The 18492-nt window shown below is 36.4% G+C and overlaps 1 protein-coding gene across 1 annotated transcript in view; it reads left to right on the top strand.

Annotated features, from left to right (window-relative positions):
* The first annotated feature begins 1143 nt into the window (after positions 1 to 1143).
* LOC121876088 (E3 ubiquitin-protein ligase parkin-like) overlaps positions 1144 to 18492 on the top strand; it is a 40845-nt gene continuing 23496 nt past the window's right edge. The window contains 3 exon segments of the mRNA XM_042381013.1: positions 1144 to 1199; positions 7906 to 8079; positions 10872 to 11177. Coding sequence (XP_042236947.1) covers positions 7948 to 8079; positions 10872 to 11177 — 438 coding nt within the window. The 5' untranslated portion in view covers positions 1144 to 1199; positions 7906 to 7947.

Genomic DNA, 18492 nt, shown 5'->3' with positions numbered 1-18492 from the left:
TTGACTGATATCTCACTGCTAGGCTATCCCATCCTGACACCAGTGTTACGATCCTCCTCCTTTCATCGCTTACCCAGCTTCCACCACTGGTTACTTTACTTACTTTTTTATCCTCTTCACAGATCGGCTCGTTAGCCGCTTGGGCGATCGGTCACGTCTCTGTAACGCACTGTTGGCAAGTATTGGGCATGCACCGGCTCCTGAATTTACCTAAACTTGCTCCAGTGTTGGTCAAGTCTGGTCTTGAAAGAGCTCACACTCGGTGCACAACACTTTCTCGCAGATTGTTCCAAGAGTTCACAACTCTCACGCCGAAAAAGTTTGCCCTCACAGTTTTCTGGACCTGCATAAATTCTGGTAGGCCTACCCTCCTGTATTAACACTGGACTTGAGAGGAATGACCCCCACTGCACCTCTAAGACCAATTCGCCTTATTGTACAGATATTAATTGTAAAAAATAAATAAAACATTTATTTGGAACAGTGCCGGATTTAGACCTATGGAGGTCCATGGGCAGCCTCTTTGTGGAGGCCCCCCTCATTATAACTACCCAAGAGGATGGGGTGGCGAGTGAAGCGAGCCTAACATCTGGGAGTTCCGGGGGGCTGACAGCGCCCCCCGGGAAGATTTTGAAATTTGAACACTTCTTTGGAGAATTTTGAAGCCATATGCAGTTATACGGTTCATAGGAAAACCAGGTATTCATGAATTTCAAGGAGTAGCTAGCCTAATTTCTATCACGCTTCTTGCTGAACATAGTTTTACGTGATGGAATAGTTAACATGAATTTTAAAGAATGAAAATAAAAATAACCCAAATGAGTAAACAAATAAATAAAATATTGTAATATGTGGAGGCCCCTGGGCAGCTGCCCACTTTGCCCACTCCTGAATCCGGCCCTGATTTGGAATGAAAATACTTCAAATGTACAAAAACTGAACCTCCCTAATAACACCGGGCAATCCACTTAAACTTTGTAATTGTAGTATATGGTTTAATATTTTCTTACAATCCTAAATTAATTAAACTGAAAAATTGTCAGTAGAGTTGATTTATGCCTGAGAAGTAACTTCACATGTAAGCGGCGTCTCCTCGGTAGTTTTAGTAACCGTGAGACCGAATGTAAACAACCATCAGCTGAGCCTGGTGGAGCAGACGAGGGGCTGACGGTGACCATCTGAGTCCTCATCCCGTCCCAGTAAATATTATTAAAGCCATTTTTAAGTAGTTTGAGTTTAAGAGTTATTGTAGGAGTTTCTGCAGCAAAACATCAAAAAAGGTAGGTTCAGTTGTACTTGATTTGCATATTTAGTCCACACTGGAAAATGTAAGGTTACTAGAGGGAAAATACCTGTACTAAGAAATAGAAGTTAATTAGAAGAATAAACGGGAATCTCTAACAAATAACGTTTTCTTTTGTAATTGATGGTGATTTAAATGAATATAACCTTTACTTTTCAAGAGCAAAATGAATATTTATGGAGATATGACCCACTACCAATGAAAATGAATGCACGAATCAAATCAAAACGACAATGCACAGAACCTTACCTAACCTCATCTCACCTAACCTTACCTAACCTCATTTCAACTACCTAACCTCACCTAACGTCTTAACCTGTACATTGTCGTTTCTATTTTGCTACTATCATCCAAACAACATCTCTAGAAAAAATGAACATGATGGATATTTTGCAGGGTTTTTTTTGCCAGTAATGGACGATTAGCCAATCAGAGCACACTCACAGTAAATTAGCGTTAGTAGGAACTTAGCCGGTCACGACAAAATATCCGCTGCGAAAAACTAAACCAAACAAACATATAGAAACCTGACCCAACTTTACCTAACCTTACCTTAACCAATGGTGGAGGTTGTTCATAAGTAATTAATGTGAAGAAGTAAATAACAAATGTAACCCAACAAGCTGGAGAACTACCAAAGATGTAAGATTTTTTATAACATCAAAATACCTCCCAAACTATAAATTTCTTCCAAAAATGCAATTAAAGCTTTATCTTTTATCCTATAAAAAAAAATATAGCTTCCCATCCATGTCCTCTACTGAATCCTTATTGTTGCTGCACCAAAATTTTATATTTGTATATAGGTTCTGTCATACAGTACAGTGGTCCCTCGGTTAACGAACACAATTCGTTCCAGAAGGTTGTTCGTTAACCGAAAATTTTGTTAACCGAAACCATTGTTTCAATGGGTTTTTGGTTAATTGGTTCCAGCTCACCGAAAATTACCTAAAGTAAAAAAAAAAAAAAATGCAGTAAAGTTCACTTACTTTGAGGTGTGTATGTAGAAGGCTCCTGGATGATGATGCTGATGTGCATTTGAAGTGGGAGGTGGAGGAGGAGAAGGGAGAAGAGAAGGAAGTGGAGGTGGAGGAGAAGCATTTTACTGCTTCTTGGAAGGTGAGTCACCTTCCATGAAAATGTCAGGAACCTCTGGACTGACAAATTCTCCAGCAGGAACATCCTCTCTCATTCTTGAAGTGGAAGGCTGAGGGGTAGCATCTGTTTCCCGATGCCTTTTAGTAAAGAAACTGTCAATTTTGGGTTGTGGGGCATTTCTCCTCCTCATCATTAACTGATGTTTGAAGGAGACCATTCTGTCCTCAACATTACACAAAATAGGTTCTGTTGTTTCCACATCTGGGTGCCTTGAAGCCAGTTTCCTGAACATCTCCCAGTGGTGAACAACATCTTTCAAAACTGAAGTAGACATTGTATGGTCATCACTTTCCTCCTCACCACTGTCAGCCTCCAACATCTCATCCAGTTTGCAAGTCATCAGGAGTAAGTTCCTGCTCATGAGACATCACAAGCTCTTCCACATCAACCTCCTCCACTTCGAGGCCCAATGACTGACCAATGGACACAATCTCCTTGTCCAACTCTGCTTCTTCTTTAAATCCCTCAAAATCATGAACTGCTGATGGCCACAGTGCTTTCCATGCAGAATTGAGGGATCAAATGGAGGATGTTAAATTGTGTCTAACAGAACTGTGCCAGTGTTAGTTCAGGATCAGTGGAAGTTGCCTGAAAACACCTCCTGAACATTTTCTTCATGTACAACTTCTAGAAGTTGCTGATCTCATTCTGGTCCATTGGCTGCATGATTGATGTAGTGTTGGGAGGCAAAAACAACACTTTGACAAAGTCAAATTGAGCCTCCAAAGTGCTGGCAAGTTCAGGGTCATGACCAGGGGCATTATCCATAAGGAGAAGAGCCTTTAAAGGGAGTTTATTGGTGGTTAGGTAGCTCTTGACAGAAGGGCAAATCACCTCAACAGCCCATTCATTAAAGAGCTGTCTTGTCACCCATGCCTTACGGTTGGACTTCCAATAAACTCCAAGCTTTCCTCTTACCACTTTTTGTTGTTTGAACACCCTGGGGTTCCTCTGAGTGGTAGACAAGCTTAGGCTTCAGTCGGAAATCCCCTGAAGCATTGGCACCAAGCAATAGAGTGAGTCGGTCCTTCATGGGTTTATGCCCAGGTAAAGAGGCTTCATCTCTGGTGATGAATGTCCTTTTAGACATTTTCTTCCAGAACAGCCCAGTTTCGTCCACATTGAACACTTGCTGTGGAAGATAATTTTCTTCATCCACCAGTTTCTTAAAGTCCACTACAAACTTTGCTGCTCCTTCTTTATCTGCACTTGCAGCCTCACCATGCCTAATAACACTGAAAATGTCACTTCTTTTCTTAAATTTTTCAAACCAGCTCTTGCTTGCCCGAAAATCTTCGAACTCTGTGCCAGAAGAACCAGGTTGATCTTCCTTTAAATGTTCGTAAATCTCCCTGGCTCTTTCACAAATAAATTCAGTAGAAACTGAATCGCCTTTCATTTGCTTTTCCTCGATCCAAATGAGAAGTAACCTTTCTGTTTCTGCTATCAATGATCTACCTTTAAACAGTCTGGTAAATTTGTCTCTCACTTTCACTTCTTTGAACTTGTCTTTCTGTGCAAGAATTGTTGACACAGTTGATGCCGACATGCCATAGTCTTTACTAAGCACATTTGTTCTAATGACCTGTTCATGTTTCTTTATGATTTCCTGCTTAACCTGGATTGAAATAACTTTTCTCGATTTCTTTGGAGCCATGCTGGATTCGATTTTAACACTGAAATTTTAAGTTTTATTGCTGTAAATAAAGAATATTTTCTTGAAATAAACACTGCACTGCGCTACATATTATCAATATGTAAAATATATTTCCAAATGACCAATAATTTGACTGGAAAAACAGAAAATAAAGCATTTATGTTGAAGAGTCTCAAACAAGATGTACTGTACCTTCCACTGAGCAAACTGACGCCAAGCTTGGTGTGTTGAGTGGCTGTTTGGCGCTCGAAAAACAAGTTTCCTGTACTTCAATTATGTTCAATAATTGTTAAAGTGACTAAAAAATTTAATGTAAAATTTTTAAAATTATTTAATAGTACAACCTTCTTGATATTTACTAAAATGGTAACGAATTTAAGCCACAGAACCCTATTACTGTATTGGCGGACTAATGCTACAGCTGGTGAGCAGCCGAATGCAAGCGAAAACATGTTGGGGAAAATTCGTAAGGAATTATTATACCGAAATTGTTTTGTTAACCGAAGTGAAGAATCTTATGGAAGGTAATTCGTTAACTGAAATTTCGTTAACCGAGACGTTCGTTAACCGAGGGATCACTGTACTTGATTTGCATAGTAAATTTCCATTTTTAGTTGACAGTGTTTAGTTATGCGAGAAAAGATGGATAAACCTCTAAAAAATTTCAGGGAAAATGCAAGTTTATTTAGAAGATGGATGTTTTTATATGGAAGTAAATCATGTTCAATAATTCTAAACCAAAAGATTACATGAAGGCATCATTAAAACTACAATAGCCTATATTTTGGCTTCAAAGAAAAAGTTTTCTACCTGCCCAAAACGGTCAGATATTTCACTTTTCACAAATTTATTACTTAACATTCAGAATAAGTACCCGACTATCTTGCCAGATGATCATCTCTCAGGAATTAGTCTTAGGCCTCTGCTCCACTGGTGAATGAAAGTGTGTTCTTGAACTATGTCTGATTTTATTTAGCAAGAACAGTCTACTGAACATTATCAAACATTGTCTTTTATTCTTGCTAAAGTCCAACAGAGCATGGCACTGAGTGTTTTGTAAGTAGTAATCTAAAGTTTGGTTATTCTTGGTCATGGGCCACTGACCATCCAGCGGTGTAGTAATAGGAGTCCCGTTTTTTAAAATACAATACAAGAGTATAATTTAATAAACAGTGCAAGAACTCACTACAGTTCTGTACTATACAGTACTTTTAGAAAGTTCATAAATAATTTTTATTCAAGAGAAATATAATTATTTGAACACCTTTCTTTTTAAAACTGATTTTCAATATGAGTTTTACCATTCAAATCTGAAAATATATTGTATAACTTCCCTGTGATATTAAATATATCCTCTGCTTTCAGTGCCCCGTGGTGTTTGGCATGGAGAGCCTTGGTAGAGCTTCACATGTCAGTGGTGCCGCCAAAAGATAAATAATGAAGCTTCCAAGTTACGAGTAAGGTGCATTCTGCTGTATGATACCTACAACCATAGACAGGAGAATTAATATTGAGTACAGTATTCCATGAACTCAAAGTTTAAAGATAATTGTTAAGTATGGTACTGTAATAAAAAAAATAAACAACAGCATCAGAGCGCATTACTTTGTATGTCGGCGACTTGCTGGGTAATAAAGTAGGTGTTTTTATGTATTTAACAGCTTGTTAAATATCTCAAAATTAAATGTCTAAATTGGTACAGCATTCAAGAACGTTGAGCATAGGGTATCCCTATAGGGAATGCCTATGTTTGGTAATGAAGAAGTGTAGTGAAAGCCCACGGTGTGGTGAATGCCAATGGATATTCACCGAGATTCCTTATGGATTACTAGAATGTTCATGAGAAGGAGGGAAGGCACCCTAATTTTTAGAAATGTCACTGGAACATTCAGATGATGATTTGCTGCTTGTAGAGCAATTTCTGTATGCTTTAAGGTGCAATTTACAGGAACTACACTAGACTTCTACTGGGGGAAATAATACAAAATTTCTTGTGGATCAACGATTCGAAATGAGTCTTGTACATCAGGAAGTGTGCTGAAGCTGTCAGCTTCCAAAATTCTAAAATGATAAACAAAAATATATCTTTTTCACCAGGATGGATGGTCTACTCTGTACATCAATTAACTGAATTGGAAGTGGCTACTTAGCCGGGAATTTCCGGCTGAGCAGACTGAAGGCTACATAGTTGGGATGTTAAGTTAGGATGGAAAAGTCATTCTTAATACTGTACTGTACGGTAAATGAGAGTTGTAAGGCTTTGTTCCTAAGGTTTTCTTTATATGGTTAGGTTAGGTTTGTTAAAAAATTATTCCCCTACAATTTTTAGGGTGTTCTTGAGAATAAGAAGAAATTTTCTTCTATTCAAATTTCATGATGTTTACAGGTAACCCATGCACCTCTTGTAAAATTTTACGAGAATTTGTTTTTAAGTTTTTGATAATCATTACATAAGGATGACAATGGGTTTTTCTTATGTAAATTTAATTCTGAATCGATTTTCTTCAATGGTATTTCTTTTGCAAATTGATATTAATGGAGATATGAGCATGCCAGTAGTCAAAAAGATCACCCCTTTTCATATGTTAGAAGCCCTGGGGCAAGCTGCACAGTTTGAACGACCTAGAATATGTTTCCCTATGGTAGTGATTACCTATAGAGATACCCTACACTATGTTCTTGAATACAGTCCATTGACTCATGTCCACCCTTCAATAATGGGCTTCACTCAAAACTTTTAAAGAGTGCCAGTGCTGTGCTTCAAAATCATGAGTTACAGTGTACTATAGCTATATGTAAGAAGAAAAAAAAGGCATAACATATTTTGTGTTCGCTGTCAGTTACCAGCCATTATGTAAGAGAACATATGAGGCATTGCAGATATTAGTGATGACCTCAACATGTATGGGAGAATCCATTTTCTGTGGTAATATCTGTAGAAGTGAATGAACAATATTCCAAGATGCTAATTTGTCAGTAGTATTTAAAAATTAGATGTGCAATGTTTAAAGGGGTGTACATTGGGAAAATGCTCATGGTCATGGTGTTGGCTGGTTGGATAAAATTGATGAACTGGGAAGACAGGTGGGCCAATCAGTACCATGCATGGGCCCTACGTCACAAGGACATCTCACTTCCTCCCAATTATTTATAGAGATTTTTACCATTACAGTATAGTGCTTCTGTTTATTACCTGCTACAGATAATGGAGAAATTGTTAAAAAAATATTATATTTTTGCATACATGTAAAGGTCACTACAGTACTAATAACCACCAAGCCTCTTATATAAGAGCAAGTTTAATAACGAAACAATCAAAACTCTTCCTATAATAGGGAAGTTTATGTTTTTTTTATTATTTAATTTAGTGTACCGAAATGAGATTTTTATTTTTTTTTTCCATATACAGTACTGTACTCTACTGTATAAGTTACAGATTTCCATTTCAGTGAATTCAACAACCAATGGGTTTCTTCAGGGACATGCTACCCCTGTGGTAACAGAAGCTTTATTGTACTGCCATCTTACTTTTCTTATACTATTGTCCTTAACTCAACAAAGTTGGGGGAATTTGGAAGTTTCAAAACACAAAAAAGTGAATAAAAATTAACCAAATAATAAAAATGTAGTGAGTGGACACAAACTGTACCCTAATATTAGTATATCCACAATCAGTAGGTAAAACAAGACTGTTTTCTGGTAGTGTAAATTTCTGTTTAAAAAAATGGAATACTGAACTGTACAGTATAGTGCACAATAATACTTACAGGATTGTGGCATTTTTCAGCTTGAGAACAGTGGTAAAATCACCTCCCATGTGACTATTATTATGCTTGGATTCCTCTTCGACTTTGTTGCTGGGTTATGGCAGTCCATACTTGCAATGTTTGGCTTTGGCAGATCCCAGCCTGCTGTTTCAGACAGGCTTGAAGTCTTTGTCCGGACCAACACTGGAGAAAAGGTGAACGAAACTATTTTATATTTCACATTATTATTATGTATATCCTGAATATAGTTTATGACCTCTGAGATTCTTACTAGGCAAATTTTCTATGGCAAAACCCACTTATGCCATTAGGCCTGATCTGTTTAATGACATAATACAGTGTTCAAACAAATAAGGGCTGCAGCCACATGATATGAATCCTCACTGAGCCTTGAATCAACCACTGGTTCAAACAGAATCAGTTCAGCATTGAGTTATCTGGGCAAGATGTACAGTGCAGTCTACTGCTAACAACAGAAACCATTATCTTGGCTGCCTAGATAGAGTACAGTATCCTACCAATGCTGGGCTCTGTCAGGGGGGTGTTTATGAGCAGTGGTTCTCACAGGTCACTCACTTCTTCTCTGCAGTTATAAATGAAATCGTATTTTAAATGTGAGTCTGGACTAAGTGACTCATTCAATGGTACATGTCTAGAGTGAACAGCTACAACATTGTTGGATGGAATTATTTCATATGTTAGCCAGAAATGTTAGAGAAATAAAGATAGTCAGCTCACTCCTGTGTTCCCTCCCACCCATCAAATTCACTTGTCGTCATGGATCGATCACATTTAACCCCATAACTACTGGATGTCTCACATTTATAGTATTTTATTTGGTTAATGCCAGATGATTTTATTCAGCACAGAGACCCCCTGTTAAAATGGGATTAAAATGGCCTTGGATATATTGCAGTTGCCACCCTAGGCTAACTAGTCATGTCATGAAATTACATCAGCTGTTAGCACCTCATTTGTCACTTGTGTTCATAACTCAGTTCCAGCTGACTTCACAGCTTGTTAAAACTGTTATTTTGTTGTAAAATGGGATTCCAGGTTAAATCCTCCTGTATAACCTTTTGTCTGTCCTAAGTGACTTGTATATCTTAAACCAGCCATTTACAGGAAGGTGGTGCCAGTATAAACACCAAATGTTAGTATGACAGGCACCCCAACTATACAGATATAGTAAAGACCGTACAAAAACTTACCTTACAACTCTAGTGTCAGAATAAAAAACTTATCTATGAATAAGTTCCAGCAGGCAATGTTCTATGGGTTTTCTAAATTTTAACTCCATGGACTTGGTGGGATATGACAAAGTGATTACTGTACAGTACATGCTTTGTTGTCATTGTGGATCCTAAGATTCACTTTGTATAAAACATATGCAAGTTGAGGATATGAACAAATATGTGTGGATATTTTTTCATTGTTGCCTTGGCTCCTTTCTACTGATTACCACAATAGTCTTGCATGAGGTAACCTATTACCCCCCCCCCCTTCTGTATCCCTTGATTCACCCCACACAAAAATGAGAGATTAAAGACAAATAAGAGTTTTATTTAGGTCATTAGATATTGTATACCGGTACCTGTACAGTAAACACTTGTTATTCGTGAAGGATAGGTTCCAAAGAATGGCGTAAATAGGCAAAACTGTGAATGGCAACTTATACTACCTTAGTGCACTACTGTGTACCTATACCAAACAACCGACCAGCCGTGACACCACTCATCCCCTCTAACTTGTCTAATAATTCATCTTTATTTGTCAGGGTCATCACTGACTTTTGCCTTTTACATTTCACAACACTAGCACTGACACTACGCAGTCTTTTACGGGCCATTTCACACAAAAACACTAAAGTTTTGAGAGTACACCACAAGATTCTGTGTGGGGTCACACGTTGTGCTGCGGGAAAAAGATTGCAAGCTAGCCACCATAGCCACCATCTGCTTACCACTAATCGCAAACCGGCGAATGTGAAGGGTCTACTGTACTGTACTTAAAAGTGCTGGAGTTTGTGTTTTGTATAAAATTCATGAAATTTAATATTTCATTAATATTTATAGACAGTACAGTATACAGATATCTGTATTTCTTTTCACTCAAAATTCCTTCTCCTGATAAAAGTGAGTGCATTGTAGTGTATTCTGTCATTTTAAAGGTACAATATGTATTTTGTGTTATTCATTGTATCAGTGGGAGAAAAGAATTTTTAAAGCCGTTTGCTCTTGAATTGCAAGAAAAACATTAGTTTACAAGGGGTCCCCGGCTAATGAACGCCCGCGGATACAAACGGGGTTAAACTTGAAATTTAAAATAATTTATTTACTGATGACTTATTTTTTGCTTTCATTTACTGTATTTTGCCATTCTATTTCTTATTTTGTCTTAAATTAAGTGATTTTATGTGTATATAAAGATTTAGGTCATCATATAGTGGGATTTTAAACATTGTTCTGTAAGTACTGTATGCACATAACATGTCTTCCGACTTACGTACTAATCCGACCTAAGAACATCCTCAGGAATGGAACCCATTCGTGACCTGGGGACCCCCTGTACAATAACTGCCTAAAGTTTTAGTTCCAAGAATGTGAGTCTGTCATATTTTATTTTCATCCCAATGCAATTTATTTTTTTTGTGCTATGATGATATTCTTGCCTGCTACTCATCAAAATTCATAAAAAAAACAAACAATATTTTACATTTATTACATTCTTTAGATTAAATGCTGATAACCAGCATTTAATTTACAATTTCTAGTACAGTAGTTGTAATCAGATTTCAACTACCAGTAATTTTTATTTCTGATGACACTTATATTTATTTATATATAAACTGCTTTACTCGCTTTGCCCTCTTAATCATAATTCATTTGAAGCAATACGCCTCACGGGGTGCCACCACCCTTAATTTTTTCAACAGTATTCCCTGCAATAGCACAAAAAGAGTCATTAATGAATACACATTTGCCAGGTTTCTGTTTGCCTTGACCCATCATGGACGGTGGAACAGATCAAAACTACACTAGCACCTAAACTTAACAGTTCCTACCAAGATCTAAGAATTATATTTGCTGGGAAGGAGCTGCCCAATGAAATGGTAATCCGTCAATGTGATCTTGGAAATCGAAGCGTCCTTCATGCTGTGAAAGTGGTGTCTAAGGATAATGATGGTAATACACTGAAGAGCATAGCCTCAACATCTTCTGGTGCTGTCGCTAAGTTGGAATATATGAATGAAGACCCAAAATCTACTGGAACGATTGAAGCTGAAGAGGAGGTACCAGTATATGTAATGTACAGTACACTGCGTGGTGTGGTTAGAATACAGTACTGTGTTCATTGATTCAGATATAAAAAAATTAGAATCAGTTTAACAGAATCAATTGAATACAGCACAGTCTCTCCTCGACTTACGACGGGGTTCCGTCCCGACGACCAGGTCGTAAGTCGATTTGGTCGTAAGTCAAAAAGGCGAAAATAATACATAGAAATTCTGAAACGAAATACAGTACAGTAAAAGTAATCAATAATGAAAAATTAATAAAGTGTTACTGTGCACTTACCTTTAATGTAGTCAGCTGAATGCACACGGGGCCTCAATAATTTTTTAATTAAGCATGGAGACTACATTAATTGGATGAAGCAGAGGAAGAGACAGGGCCGTCAAATGTCCGGGTTGTCATAAGTCGAGGAGAGACTGTACACTGTTTTATGAGAAATAAAAAGCATTTCTGTCATTGGGATTTCACAAAACTGAAATCTTAAGACATATGTAAGCACTGGGTAGGAAGTTTTGTGAAGAAAATCCTACAGTCTAGACAGAAAAGAGACATAGGATGTGGGTTTTATTCTTTATAGCTGTCACAAGGTACATTTTTCGTCAATCAACAGTTAAGTCTTTCAGAGAGTGATAGTGTTTATCAAAAGAAGGAATCCTTTTATTTAACTACTGTACTAGGGGTGTTGTGGTTGGGTGGATACAGTACTCGCTTCCTGTCTTAGGAGATGCTGATTCCCACCAGGTCAAACTATCAATGAACAGGTACACTCGCTACAGAAAGTATGGCATGCCCTTAAAATTCACGGGGGTTAGGTTCTCAAAATGGCCACGAATAGCCAAATCCGCGAATAACATTTGCGAGGGGGGGGAATAGACTCACATTTTTTCTAAATTTTGTTGTCTTGTTTCTTAATATTTGTGAGAGGATTTTCCATTATTATTTATTTGTATGTGTTTGTGCATTTACACACACACACACACAGGTAAAAGAAATTACTGTTTCTAGAATGAATGGCTCCCTATCCCAGCAGCAAAAATGACAGCAACTTTAAAACTACCCTTAGACATTCTTGGGTACATCCAGGGTGTCATCCGCAAATAATCGAGGTCCACGAATTAAAAATCCGTGAATTGTCAGGGCATGCTGTATCTGTAAGGTGGAGTCTGATGGATGTCAAAATCTTTCGTCCGTTGTGTCATATGGTCTAGCAAAAAATTTTGCACATACTGTACTGTACAGGTATAGTACAGGTTGTACCTCTCTAGTCCGGCATTCTGTGGTCCGGAAACTCCCGTGGTCCGGAACGATTTTAGTTTGTCCAATAGGTAGATAGGCAGTTTTTTTTTTTTTTTTACTTATCTGAATTATTATTATTATTATTACAGGAGTATTAAATTTTTGCCCCTCAGGCCCCAATGTGGGTCAGTGACCTATGCCCTGGTGGGCTATTCCCCTTAAAAAAAAAAGCCGCGGAAAATTAAGGTTTGTTTACATCCGGCAGTTCGGCTGCTCTCTCTCTCTCTCTCTGCTTGTCTATACAGAGTACAACATTTAACCCTTCAATATATATGAGCAGTAAATAAGTGTTGCTTTCATATTCTTATGTAGAGTAATGACGATATATTTTCACATGTGCGCACTTACATACGAGCAGTCTCACTTTTTTTTTTACCATTAATGGTTAGCTACTTATATTGTTCCATTTATTAACATTAAATAACATTACAGGTAATTCAAGCAACCATATTCATTTTTTACATTAATTTTACTACAGCTAAACTCAGGGTCTTATTTTCTTCAGTTTTATATGTAGAACCAATCAGTCACTGGTTTTGTAAGCTTTAACATAAACAATGCCGGCAGCCGTCTCGTCTCCTCTAATATTCCACGTATTATTAATAAATTGTATTGTTAATTTTGCACACACGTACATTGATTCAATAAAAACAAATTCAGAAACATTAATTAAAATATATATGAACAGTAAATAAGTGTTGCTTTCATATTCTTATGTAAGGTAATGACGATATATTTTCACGTGTGAGCACTTACATATGCGATCTCTTTTTCTTTACTATTATTGTTAGCTACTTCTATTGTTCCGTTTATTAACATTAAATAACATTACTTAAAACAACCATATTAATTTTACTACAGCTACAACCAAGGTCTTATTTTCTTCAGTTTTATATGTAGAACCAGTCAGTCACTGGTTTTGTAATCAACGAAAACAATGCTGTGTCATTTCCTCGTGTGTTTTAATATTCTACGTATTATTAATGAATTCTATTGCTCATTTTGCACACATAAACATTAATTCAATAAAAAAGACATTCAGTAATAAACAACAATGAATCTTTTGTACATAAGAGAAATGACGCTGTTTACACGATTATGCACGTCGTCTGCACGTTGGCAGGCCGTTCAAACCCGTCGAAATTCAAGTTTCCGCCGTCAAAATTTTTATTTATTTATTTTTGTGTGTGTTCCAATAAAATACGTTAAGAATTAAAAACTCGCGAAATTTGAGAAGCTACTATACGACATTTAACCCTTCAATATGTCTTCAAAGAGACCATGATGGAGAAATGGGCTAGTCGGCATAAGCACAAGTCACTATCTATCCAGAAAAAGGGTGAATTTCCATGGTCCGCACCTGGTCAGGTCCGCGGGTTGCCGGACTAGAGAGGCAACCTGTACATTTTATAGGGAGTGTACAGAACTTGATTAAAATTGAAAAGTGAATACAGTCAAGTATATTGCCAGCCACATCACCTCCTGTACTGAGGCTTAGTAATCACCATTTTTTTTTTTTTTTTTTGCAAAGCCCTTAATGGACCATCAGGCCTATGGGACCCACTTCAAGATAACAGGTAGTTATTCTTTGCAGCCAAAATTGTATTTCTGCTCCACACTGATACCTGCCAATTTATTTATTAAAAATCTATATATGCCGCTACCTCGCCTTCCAACGGAGTTAGGGACCCAAATCCAGGTCGGAAGTGAAAATGTGAAGATAATACATAGAAAATCTAAAATGGGTCTCTATTTCTTCTCAGCACCACAAAACTTCTCACTTTTACCGTATATCTCGCCTACAAGACGAATTTGAAAAAAAGAACGGCCCAAAGTTAGAGGGTCGTCTTAAGCACCAGAGATAAAATTCTACCTCTTAAATTTTGCGGTTTAGCGTGTCAAGAGTGGTGATGGAAACATGGTAAACCACTCACAAGGTCCTACCACTAATTATTTTATACTGAAACTTACATTTGGGAAGCTGGATTAAATGAAGATTACGGTATATTAAAATAATAAAAATGTATTATAAACCAGTCTAACATACCGTAAAAGAACAATATACCCCGGTAATAAACACAGCTGCTATCATCATCACCCCCTATTTGCCAGTAACGAGAAAGGGAAAGCAACCAGGACAGTGACCGCCTGTTCTTTTTAGCCGCCTTGTGTTCGAGGTGGTCAGTAATGCATATCTGTATATTTACTGATCATAATACTTATCTCCTATAAATAATTAATTTAAAAATTAATTTTACAAAGAATATTCAGTAAATGACTGCGTTAATTTTGAAACTACCGACAGTGGTAAATTTAGGATGAGAATGATTAACAGAAGTCACGTCATGGATTCGAGTTTGGTCCTTAATGATCATAAATGTCTGGTCAACTTCACCTACCAGGTATAATGGTAGCCTCATGCGAAACAAATATATAATTAAAGAAAATACTTGCAGTGTGTTTAATGTATTACAATATATTATAGCTAAATAAATAAACAAATAAATCGGCAAATCTATTTCAAGTATCACCAACATTAGTTCAGTTAAATAACTGACGCTTAAGTGAGTCACTAGTGTACAACAGCGGGTAAATTTGATGCCAATACTTGAAGTGAATTGGCATTATTTAAATAACCAACCATAAATAAATGGAAAAAGATCAAAGGTGAAACATTATATTGTATGTATGTTGTGTTGTCGGAAGAGAAACAATTGAAACTCAGCAATTGTGTGTAAATGAGGCAGTAAGATAAATCAGCAACTGACTTGGTCACAATTTTCGTGATGCCATATGAAGTAGGGTCTACCATTAGACAATACTATACATTATGCTTCCAATATCTTCCCAGGCAGTAGAATCTCCCTGTTTGGTAGCTGCCTAAAACTTTTAGTAATATTACTTTGATACAACATGATAAATTTGACAAACAATGAAAATAAACAAACAAAAGTTATTTACCAAGACCTCTCTCAGAACAGAGGGAGATAAGACAGCTATTTATAGCCTGTCTTTGTAGGAAGTCGACCACACTAGAAATAATTCATTTAAATTTATATTTTTACATAGAATATTCAGTACATGACTGCAATTATAAAATAGAATATATATATATATATATATATATATATATATATATATATATATATATATATATATATATATATATATATATATATATATTTTTAATAAATGTATGTATTAAGTATACAGTAATCTTTTTCACTCAAATCCTAATGAAACACTATTGAATTAGAATACTGTAGCTCTGAAGCAAGCTTATAAATTAAAGAAAATACTTCCAGTGTGTTTAATATATTACAGTATGATATAAATAAACAAATAAATCGAAACCATTTAAGTAAATGAAACAATTGTATTCGACACCGACATTATTCAGTTAAATAAACTTTTAAGTGAGTCACGTGTTTACACTACATCAACCGGTAACGTTTGATGCCATGAAGTGAATTGGCTTTATTTTAAAAACCAAGGATGTGTAAACAGCACTGGTCAATGGGATGGTTGGTAAGGACTACTGGGTCAGTAAGCTCCCAATGGTAAGTGTCCATTTGGGGGAACGGTCTTATACAGCGAATAGGGCTCAAAGCTACTTTTTAAATGGAAATTTTGGGGCCGCCTTACACCCGTCGCCTTGTAGGCCGAGATATCTAAGCATGCCAGCCATTTTAAATGGAATTACAAAAAAAAAAATTTCAGTACACAGCGAATCACTAACTTTGGGACTCGAAAATACATAATTTGAAAAACTTTTGGTACGACTGGGGCGGTCGTATGTCCGGGTGGTCGTAAGTCTAGGAGTGGCTGTATTACAAAGAGTGTTATTTAACATCTCTTTACATGCTCCTCAGTGTACTGTACAAGCAGCTTTTCGGTTAATTTAAATGGGTCACAAAATCTTTAACACTTACAGATGAGAGGCTGTGTGGAGACCAACATATTTTCTAAAGGTACTTCACCTGGTGTCACAGTTTAAGTGTAAGAAATTTTTGACAAAGATGGATACGAGATCTGACACACACACACAAAAAAAGAGAATGATGCTGTAACTCTTTCTATTTACCAAATTAAGAAAATCAACTGTGATCTCCTTCAAATTGCCTTCTGATTTTTCACACAGCTGCATACAATGCTGCCACAGTTCAAAGCAATTCGAGATCATGTTCTGTAAGGTTGTTAGGAGCTCTGGTTTTTTTTCTACCAACAAAAAATTGGTTCCTTTGAGCATGGACTTGATATTTAGGAAGAGGTAGATGTCACAGGGAGCCAGGTCTGGCAAATAAGGTGGGTGCTCAAGCACAGTGATGTTTTTATTAGCTGAAAACTGCTTCACAGACAAAGCTTGGGCTGGTGCCTTGTCCTGGTGCAAAATCCATCCGTTTCTCCACAATTCTGGTCGTTTCCTTCTCACCTGTTCGCGCAATTTCGTCAAGATTTCAATATAATACTGCTGATTTACCGCCGCTGGGAACCCACTCTGCCATCACAATATCCTTGATATCGAAGAAAACAATCAACATGGCCTGGCCTTGAACTTCGAACAACTGCTTTTTTTGGTCTTGGTGATGTTGGTGACTTCCACTGCATTGATTGTCGCTTGCTTTCTGGATCATACGTAAATATCCAAGTTTCATCACAATAATTACCGAATTCAACAAATCTGGCTAGTCCTCAATTCGTTGTAAAAGATCAAAACAAATTTCCTTGCGACATTCTTTTTGTTCATCTGACAGTATTTTTGGAACTATTTTTGCCTAAACCTTTGTTATGTTCAATGCTTTAGTTTGATGCGTTGAACATTTTCCCTGTCTAAATTAATTTTTTCAGCTATTGCTCGAACACCCAACCTACGGTTTTTCTAATCACATCTCTCACTTTTTCAACGTTGTCATCGGTAACTGCTGTGCGTGGACAGCCTGGGCGGTCATCATCTTTCACGGTTTCTCTGCCTTCCGAAAATCATTTGTGCCATTCAAAAATGAGTGCACGAGACATGCAATCTTCACCGTAAGCCTTAGACAATAATTGAAAAGTTTCTGTCGTGGATTTCTTAAGTTGAACGAGAAACTTGATGCTAACTTGTTGCTCAGTTTTGCAGTCCGACATTCTACGACCAAGTGTAAGAACACACTTATACTTCCACACGCGTCCACTTGTACTGTGTGAAGCAATCGAGTTGAGCCCCACACACTGTGACAGGTTAGAACATGTTCAATAACCGTCTGTTTGTCCTTCCTCCACTCTTGGTTACTGAGTTATAGGGTCAGTTTCGTTATTTTTGTGTCAGACCTCGATATCAAGACAGTATATATATATATATATATATATATATATATATATATATATATATATATATATATATATATATATATATATATATATATATATATATATATATATATATATATATATATATATATATATTTATATTATATATATATATATATATATATATATATATATATATATATATATATATATATATATATATATATATATATATATATATATATATATATATATATATATATATATATATATATATATATATATATATATATATATTTCATGTAGATCCACAATGAAAACATGGATAAGATAAATCTTGATAAAATCACTGCGGGAAAAGGGTGTCTCATAGGTTGTGCACCATAGTAAAATTAATTATCTTTTTTCCTTTTTGGAGGGGTGAGAGAATCATAAACTATCAACAAAGATGACAGAGAAATTAACACTAGAGTCCGTTTAATATTCATGTATAGACTGCCAGATGCTACACACAGATCACTTACAAAAACATTTTAATCAACAACCCAGGCATATGGGTGATCACAGTTTATTTCTCTGCCATCTTTGTTGATTTGTTGTGATTCTCTCACTTGAAAAAAAAAAAAACATTAATTTTCCTGTAGTACATGACCTACAAGATATCTGTACACTGTGGAGGAGTAATGTAACCAGTGAAACTTAGATTTAAAGTTGGATACATGATGG

Source organism: Homarus americanus, unplaced genomic scaffold, assembly GCF_018991925.1.
Source record: "Homarus americanus isolate GMGI-L3 unplaced genomic scaffold, GMGI_Hamer_2.0 scaffold34921, whole genome shotgun sequence".
Taxonomy (NCBI): domain Eukaryota; kingdom Metazoa; phylum Arthropoda; class Malacostraca; order Decapoda; family Nephropidae; genus Homarus; species Homarus americanus.
This window is presented reverse-complemented; position numbering and strand designations above follow the sequence as displayed.